The sequence below is a fragment of the Muntiacus reevesi genome, chromosome X (genome assembly GCF_963930625.1).
Source record: "Muntiacus reevesi chromosome X, mMunRee1.1, whole genome shotgun sequence".
In the NCBI taxonomy this organism is placed as follows: domain Eukaryota; kingdom Metazoa; phylum Chordata; class Mammalia; order Artiodactyla; family Cervidae; genus Muntiacus; species Muntiacus reevesi.
The window spans coordinates 62,166,012-62,175,490 of record NC_089271.1 but is presented as its reverse complement, the minus strand read 5'-3'; the positions used below and the strand labels follow the sequence as shown (position 1 = coordinate 62,175,490).

Genomic DNA, 9,479 nt, shown 5'->3' with positions numbered 1-9,479 from the left:
TCATAGGTGCCTAGCACTTAACTGATGTTATTTTCAAAGATAGGCAGACTGTCATAATTTAGCATAAAGAAATTTAAGAAGTGAATTGTCTAAAATAAAGTTTCTAATATACTTTCTCCTGGTACAGTTGTCAAAACTGAAGCAAAATGTATCTGGCACCCAACCAACCTTCACTTCTCATTGACAAATTCTTTTTCCTTTCTAAGTATTTAACTATTTCTCTAGTTTTGAGCATTTATTTGCCCCCAGCTTTCCCACATAACCATTTTCTCCCTTTAAAGTATTCATGTTTTCAAAAGAAGGAAACACGCAAAAAGTGAATAGTTTTGTGATCATTAATATGACATACTCTCTGCCTACTAAAATGTGATTTAATTCTGCTTATTCTGTTATTTGACCACTTTTAAAGATAATTGAGTCAAAATTTTGGTTAATATTACAAGGTCTTATTTGTACTGTATAAGTGACAGAGTTACAAGGACAGGATATAATCACACATTTCTTTTCTGTAAATCAGGATGAATGGCTATTTAAAAGCTATAATATAGAGTTGGCTGAAAAATACAGCACTTCGAGATCCTCAAATGTGGAAAATCCAAACCTATACAGGCAAAATGTTAAAGAAATGATTTTGAAAGTCTCACATCTATTTAAAACAACTTTCAGAATTTATAATTTATATGTAATATAAACTGTCACTTTATGCATAGCATTTAAAATGATAGATTAAATGCATACCATTAAGGGTAATTTATTATTTTTTAAAACCTTGAATATCAAGTTATTGTGAACCAAAAAGCAAATTTGTAATACTATGTACCTGATAATTCAGTTCAGTTCAGTTCAGTCGTTCAGTTGGTCCAACTCTTTGCGACCCCATGGACTGCAGCACACCAGGCCTCCTTGTCCATCACCAACTCTCGGAGCCTACTCAAACTCATGTCCATCACGTCAGTGATGCCATCCAACCATCTCATCCTCTGTCGTCCCCTTCTCCTCCTGCCTTCAATCTTTCCCAGCATCAGGGTCTTTTTAGTCAGCTCTTCGCATCAGGTGGCCAAAGTACTGGAGTTTCACTTCAACATCAGTCTTTCCAATGAATATTCAGAACTGATTTCCTTTAGGATGGACTGGTTGGATCTCCTTGCAGTCCAAGGGACTCTCAAGAGTCTTCTCCAACACCACAGTTCAAAAGCATCAATTCTTCGGCGCTCAGCTTTCTTTATAGTCCAACTCTCACATCCATACATGACTACTGGAAAAGCCATAGCCTTGACTGGACGGACCTTTGTAGGCAAAGTAATGTCTCTGCTTTCTAATTTGCTGTCTAGGTTGGTTGTAATTTTTCATCCAGGGAGCAAGCGTCTTTTAATTTCATGGCTGCAGTTACCATCTGCAGTGATTTTGAAGCTCCCCCCCCCAAATAAAGTCTGTAACTGTTTCCCTTGTTTCCCCATCTATTTGCCATGAAGTGATCGGACCGGATGCCATGATCTTAGTTTTCTGAATGTTGAGTTTTAAGCCAACTTTTTCACTCTCCTCTTTCACTTTCGTCAAGAGGCTCTTTAGTTCTTCTTCACTTTCTGCAGTAAGGGTGGTGTCACCCGCATATCTGAGGTTGTTGATATTTCTCCTGGCAATCATGATTCCAGCTTGTACTTCATCTCGCCCAGCGTTTCTCATGATGTATTCTGCATATAAGTTAAATAAGCAGAGTGTAACGTACCCGTTTTCCTATTTGCAACCAGTCTGTTGTTCCATATCCAGTTCTAACTGTTGCTTCCTGACCTGCATACAGATTTCTCAAGAGGCAGGTCAGGTGGTCTGGTATTCCCGTCTCTTTCAGAATTTTCCAGTTTATTGTGATCCACACAGCCAAAGGCTTTGGCATAGTCAATAAAGCAGAAATAGATGTTTTTCTGGAACTCTCATGCCTTTTCTGTGATCCAGTGGATGTTGGAAATTTGATCTCTGGTTCTTCTGCCTTTTCTAAATCCAGCTTGAACATCAGGAAGTTCATGGTTCACATACTGTTGAAGCCTGGCTTGGAGAATTTTGAGCATTACTTTACTGGTGTGTGAGATGAGTGCAATTGTGCAGGAATTTGAGCATTCTTTGGCATTTCCCTTCTTTGGGATTGGAATGAAAACTGACCTTTTCCAGTCCTGTGGCCACTGCTGAGTTTTCCAAATTTGCTGGCATATTGAGGGTAGCACTTTCACAGCATCATCTTTTAAGATTTGAAATAGCTCAACTGGAATTCCATCACCTCCACTAGCTTTGTTCATAGACATGCTTCCTAAGGCCCACTTGACTTCACATTCCAGGATGTCGTGATTATCTGGGTTGTGAAGATCTTTTTTGTACAGTTCTTCTGTGTATTCTTGCTACCTCTTCTTATTATCTTCTGCTTCTGTTAGGTCCATACCATCTCTGTCCTTTATTGTGCCCATCTTTGCGTGAAATGTTCCCTTGGTATCTCCAATTTTCTTGAAGAGATCTATAGTCTTTCCCATTCTATTGTCTTCCTCTATTTCTTTGCATTGATCACTGAGGAAGGCTTTCTTATCTCTCCAAGAGTTCTCCTTGGAACGCTGAATTCAAATGGGTATATCTTTCCTTTTTCTCCTTTGCTTTTCGCTTCGCTTCTTTTCACAGATATTTGTAAGGCCTCCTCAGACAACCATTTTGCTTTTTTGCATTTTTTTTCTTGGGGATGGTCTTGATCCCTGTCTCCTCTACAATGTCACGATCCTCCATCCATATTTCATCAGGCACTCTGTCTATCACATATAGTCCCTTAAATCTATTTGTCACTTCCACTGTATAATTGTAAGGGATTTGATTTAGGTCATACCTGAATGGTCTAGTGGTATTCCCTACTTTCTTCAATTTAAGTCTGAATTTGGAAATAAGGAGTTCATGATCTGAGCCATAGTCAGCTCCTGGTCTTGTTTTTGCTGACTGGATAGAGCTTCTTCACCTTTGGTTGCAAAGAATATAATCAGTCTGATTTTGGTGTTGACCATCCGGTGATGCCCATGTGTAGAGTCTTCTCTTGTGTTGCTGGAAGACAGTGTTTGCTATGATCAGTGTGTTCTCTTGGCAAAATTCTATTACCCTTTGCCCTGCTTCATTCCATACTCCAAGGCCAAATTTGCCTGTAATTCCAGGTGTTTCTTGACTTCCTACTTTTGCATTCCAGTCCCCTATAATGTAAAGGACATCTGTTTTGGGTATTAATTCTAAAAGGTCTTATAGGTCTTCATAAAACCATTCAACTTCAGCTTCTTCAGCAGTACTGGTCAGGGCATAGACTTGGATTACCATGATAATGAATGGTTTGCCTTGGAAACAAAGAGATCATTCTGTTGTTTTTGAGACTGCATCCAAGTATTGCATTTCTGACTCTTTTGTTGACCATGATGGCTACTCCATTTCTTTGAAGGGATTCTTGCCCAGAGTAGTAGATATAATGGTCACCTGGTTTAAATTCACCCATTCCAGTCCATTTTAGTTTGCTGATTCCTAAAATGTTGATGTTTACTCTTGCCATCTCCTGTTTGACCACTTCCAATTTGCCTTGATTCATGGACCTAACATTCCAGGTTCCTATGCAATATTGCTCTTTACAGCATCAGGCCTTGCTTCTATCACCAGCCACATCCACAGTTGGGTGTTGTTTTTGCTTTGGCTCCGTCCCTTCATTCTTTCTGGCGTTATTTCTCCACTGATCTCCAGGAGCATATCGGGCACCTACCGACCTTGGGAGTTCATCTCTCAGTGTCCTATCTATTTGCCTTTTCATACTGTTCATAGGATTCTCAAGGCAAGAATACTGAAGTGGTTTGCCATTCCCTTGTCCAATGACCTGTAATTAAAAAATTGCAATTCTATATTTTTTCTAAAACACTTAGGTTTACCAAAGGATCATTATGAATACTGTTACAAGGACTATGTGCATCAGAATTATAGGTATGCATATTAAAAAATGAACATTTCAAGCCCAGGAATTTAAATTTATAATAAGCAACACCTATTTCCATATTGATGTAACCCTTGTTTTAAAAACAGCTGATACAGAGGATAGCATTAATTTGGGAATGTTGCTACTTATTTAACTCATATGCAGAGTACATCATGTGAAATGCTGGGCTGGATGAATCACTAGCTGGAATGAAGATTGCCAGGAGAAATATCAACAACTTCAGATATGCAGAAGACATCACTCTAATGGCAGAAAGTGAAGAGGAACTAAAGAGCCTCTTGATGAAGGTAAAAGAGGAAAGTGAAAAAGCTGGCTTAAAACTCAACATTCAAAAAACTAAGATCATGGCATCAGATCCCATCAGTTCATGGCAAATAGATGGGGATAAAGTGGAAACAGTGGCAGATTTTATTTTCTTGGGATCCAAAATCACTGTGGATGGTGACTGGAGCCATAAAATTGAAAGACAGTTGCTCCTTGGAAGAAAAGCTATGACAAACCTAGCAACGTATTAAAAAGCAGAGACTTCACTTTGCTGACAAAGGTTCATCTAGTCAAAGGTATGGTTTTTCCAGCTGTCATGTATGGATGGGAGAGTTGAACCATAAAGAAAGTTGAGCACTGAAGAATTGATGTTTTTAAACTGTGGTGCTAGAGAAGACTCTTGAGAGTTTGTCCCTTGGATTGCAAAGAGACCAAATCAGTCAGTACTAAAGGAAATCAGTCCTGAATATTTATTGGAAGGATTGATGCTGAAGCTGAAGCTCCAATACTTTGGCCACCTGATGCAAAGAGCTGACTTATGGAAAAGATCCTGATACTGGGAAAGATTGAGGGGAGGAGAAGGGGGCGACAGAGGGTATGAGATGGTTGGATGGCATCTCCAACTCAAGGGACATGAGTCTGAGCAATCTCTGGGAGATAGTGAAGGACGGGAGCCCTGGCATGCTGCAGTCCATGGGGTCACAAAAAGTCATACATTACTTAGGGACTCAATGACAGGGAACTAAGATCTCTCAAGCCATGTGGTGTGGGGGGAAAAACCACTTGGAAAGAAAAGAATCACTTGGGGTATCTGTAAACTATACAGACCACCAACCTTCCCTAGCCATTGTGACTCAAGAAGGTTGAACTGGGGCCTAGGAATCAGTGTTCCTTAAGCACACCAGTGATTTATCTTCAAAGTCAGGGGGGAATATTAGATTATTGTATTCAGCAAATATTTGCAACATAATTCCTAAGACCCTGGAATTGCCAAAGAAGCTTAACTAAACAACCAATAGGAAAAGACTGGCTATTTTTACACTGATATGGAACTCATGTTTTGGAAACACAATCTTGAGGTCACCTTTTCAAGCTCAATTCTACTCCCACTGAAAAATTTCCCACTACTTTCAAGATACAGACAAAACTTCTTACCAGGGTCTACAAATGCCCAGAGGTATGGTTTCCTTCTTACTGCTTCTCTGTCCAATACTCATCTTTCTGGTCTTAAAGGTGACCCTTCTCCAGTCCAATTTCCCCATTAGTAAAACAGGAATAGTAACACCAATCTCAGATGGTTCAGGATCAAATGAGATCAGATAAGAGCTCTCTGTACAAGAAGCTGGCAAAGTGAATGGCAGCTATTATTTAATCAAATCAAGCTCTGTTTCTACTGCATCACATTCAGCTCTTCAACCACCTGCCATCTGGTTTTTGCACCCACCACTCCAAGGAAACTATTTTCACAAGGCTCACCAACTGCCAAGTCCAAATGACAAATTTCAGTCTTTATCTGATTGACCTTTCTGCAAATAAGGGGGAGACAGAGGATGAGATGGTTGGATGACATTACTGACTCAATGGACATGAGTTTGAGCAAACTCTGGGAGATAGCGAAGGACAGGGAAGCCTGCAATCCACTAGGTCACGAAGAGTTGGACCCACCTTAGCAACTGAACAACAATAACAAAAGTGTGTCCTGGTTTCCTTATACTTCTGGCCAGTCTTTCAAAGTAACTTTCTTGGTTCTTTCATTGCTTTTTCAGACTTTTAAAAAATGTTTTATGACAGCAACACATGTTTATTTATACATCGATGACAGCTACTCAGCAAGGTCTTCCTTGACCATTAAATTAGAACCTTCACCCCAAACCCTCTCATATCACCTTGTCTTCAGAGTACTTCTCTCACTCTCATTCACTTGTCTATCTTCCTCTCCTACTAGATCCAGAACTCTATGAGGGAAGGAGGTATGTTTTATTCACTGCCATATTCAGAGCACTAAGAATAATGCCTGGTGCTCACTAGGCTCAATCAATGTTTCTTCACTAATTAACTGAAATATCCTTCACATTTAATCACTTACTTATAGATTCTACCTCCCCTCAATTCTCTCAAATTTTTGCCTGTTCTTGCATAAGAACTGACTCATACTTTGCTTAAATGACTCACAACCATATCCAGTCCTATTCTATAGTCCATAGCCCAAACTGCTGCTAAAATTATCCAAATCTTTCAATAGATTCCTACTCTCTTTAGGATTAAGTCCAGATTCTTTTGCATATAGAGCTCTCTGGGACCTTCGTCTGTGCTCAGTGGCTCAGTCATGCCAGATTCTTTGCAACCCCATGGACTGTAGCCTGCCAGGCTCCTCTGTTCATGGGATTCTCCAGGCAAGAATACCGGAGTTGATTGCCATGTCCTCCTCCTGGGGATCTTACTGACCCAGGGATCAAACCCGTGGGTTTCTTATGTCTCCTGCATTGACAGTCAGGTTCTTTATCACTAGCGCCACCTGGGAAGCCCAGTGGTTCAATAAATGCTGAATGAATGAATGAATACCATGTACCCATCCAATCTCCTAAACCAAAATTCTGGAAGTCACCTTCCATTTTTCCTTCTCCACTCCCCCAAATGCCAACTGGTCATCAAGTCCTATTGATCTGTCCCCTACATATCTCTCAAATTCACCCCCTTCCTCCCTATCCTAATGCCACAGTCCTAGTTCAACTACATTTGCCACCTGCCAAACCATTCTCCACACTACCACTGAAATTACTTTTAAAAAATTTTTATTACAAAAATAATACGTTCTTATAAAAATTCAAATACAGAAATAAAAGCACAGTGCCCCACCCAGTATACAAATAAGCATAAAGCACCTTCCCCTCTAATCTCATTGCCCAGAGGTTATCACTGTGAACCATTTTGTGTAAATCCTTTCAGACTTTTTCCTTTGCATATACAAGTATATATAAACACATATAAATACATACATGTGGTTTTATCATTTACAAAAATGGGATCACACTTGTTACACATGATTCTTCCATTTATTTCTTCATTCAATATACTGAGAATTTCTAAAACACAAATCATATTTTATCACTCCACTAGAACATTTCATTTCTCACTAATATAAAATTCACATTCATTAGCATCAAATTCAAAGCTCTTGATGATATGCTTCCTGTCCATCTTTCAGTCTCACCTAGAGCCATTCCAGCATGGAGGCACTGGAACATAAACCACTTTAAATCTTTTATGGAACAAGGCAGGTACAAACAAACAAACAAACAAACAAACAAGGAACACACTCTGCTATTTGCCATGGAGTTTGGCCTTTTCACTTCATGTGACACTCTGGCTGGACTTTTCCATCTGGCAAACTCCTACTAATTCTTCAAGAGTCAGCTTAAAAATTATCTCTAAGAAGACTTCCCTGACTTTTTCAGACATGATTGCTCCTCTATTTTCTCCTATGTTTTATATCTAGCTTAATTGCACTTATCTTACAGTACTGTAATGATTTATTAACATGTTTTGAATTTCACTCCCCTCCCCCCAACTTAATGGTGAGATCCTTCAATAAAAGGAATGTGTCTTATTTAATTTTTCATCCCAAGGAGCTGATAGAATGCTTATCATGGAGCAGATGCTTAATAATAAATCTGTTGAGGATTTTATGATTCTAGGAACATTTACTGAGTACCTACTCTGCACAGAATCATATCCTGAGCATAAAAAGAAACAGAAGACATAGTCTTTGCCCTAAAGAACTTACCATTTCCCTACCATTTCCCCTGGGGGGAGGAGGGACAGAACACATTTACATGGCGACATATCATTTCTGACATATATGCTGTTTCAAAGATTTATAATTTATTTGCCTCCAATCCACTTAGGAACAAGGCCATTTTATAATCAAATAAATAATAAATAATGGGCAGTTCAGTTTGTCCAATAGGTTTATGGTTTTAGTGTGGCACAGAGTCCACCAGAACACAATTCTCTGTCCCAACAGGGGGCTGTCAATGGTTACAGCCTGCAAATTAGAAAACTGAGACGATATCATGCTTGGAAATTTTCTAATACATCAAGAGGACATAAAGTTATTAGCTATTTCATAATATCTCTTCCTTCCCCAGGAACAAAATGATACCAAGAACAATTAATAGAGTTAAAGGAGAGCACTGCAGAAGGAGGAGAGTGCTCTCTTTTTGTTAGTGGTAGGGGAAGGGGGTTGCCTGGTTTTAAATCAAAGGGTGGCACTGCCCTAGGAAGATCAGAAGAGTTAATTTATTATCATATACTTATTATTTTTTAAAAAGCTACAGTATTAATTAATTTGGTAGTTTCAGGATCAGACACTGTAACAAATAAATATAAACAAATGGGGGAAAGGTGAGCCACCTAGGCTGGAGAACAGGGAAGGCGGACCAAGGAGGCCCAAAGGAAGCCTCATTCATCAGAGTCCAAGTCACTGTCCCCAGCAATGGAGTGGAAATCCTCACTGTCCTCCTCGTCCTCTGACAGCTGGACCTGGCTTAGTACGCTCGGCCCAGAGCGTTGCTCTTCCTCCTCATCTTCTTCCTCCTCTGATACCTCATACCCACCGATGCTGCTGAAGCTTGTGTCTTGGGTGTTCGACTTGGGATCAGGCTCCTCATAGCTCCCATAACTGAGAAAAGAAACATGTCATCTCTCAAGCTCGGACACCATCCTCTAGCTGACCAGTCCCGTTCTCAGTGCCACCAAGGGATCAGCCCATCTCACCTCCCCTGGTCACTAAAATAATGGTTCTGAACTGTTCTATGGGTACCTGAGAGAAAAATGATCCTATTCTAAAACATCAACTTGCCAACTTCATATACACAAGAATCTGAATGAAACTCCCCTACACTTGAACAACACACTGTCAGCTTACATGGCCATAAATGCTCTGATAAGCCTTGTAGGTTTGTCGACTACTTATAGCCTCACTCATCTACATATCCAATTAGTCAACAGTCCTAAAGATTCTACCTCTTCAATACATCTCACCTTTATCCCCATCTTTCCAGCCCTATTCTGCCTGCTTTGGCTTCGTTCTTTGAGATCTCTGGCCTGCACCACTGCAATCAGTCTTCTTCCAGTCTTGCTCTCCCCAATTAATTTCTTCACATTTCTGCCAGAGTGCTCTTTATTTTTGTTTGTTTGTTTATTCTTAATTTTACTTAAAAAAATC

At 39.8% G+C, this 9,479-nt stretch overlaps 1 protein-coding gene across 6 annotated transcripts in view; it reads right to left on the bottom strand.

Annotated features, from left to right (window-relative positions):
• Positions 1 to 470: 470 nt before the first annotated feature.
• Positions 471 to 9,479, bottom strand: part of TAF1 (TATA-box binding protein associated factor 1) — an 83,237-nt gene continuing 74,228 nt past the window's right edge. For 5 of the 6 annotated variants that reach the window (XM_065914966.1, XM_065914970.1, XM_065914967.1 and 2 more), the window contains one exon: positions 7,034 to 8,933. In XM_065914966.1, the coding sequence (XP_065771038.1) occupies positions 8,714 to 8,933 (220 nt within the window). In that variant the 3' untranslated portion in view covers positions 7,034 to 8,713. Of the gene's footprint in view, positions 3,872 to 7,033; positions 8,934 to 9,479 lie in introns of those variants that run through there. The other variant, XM_065914971.1, reaches the window with a different exon arrangement.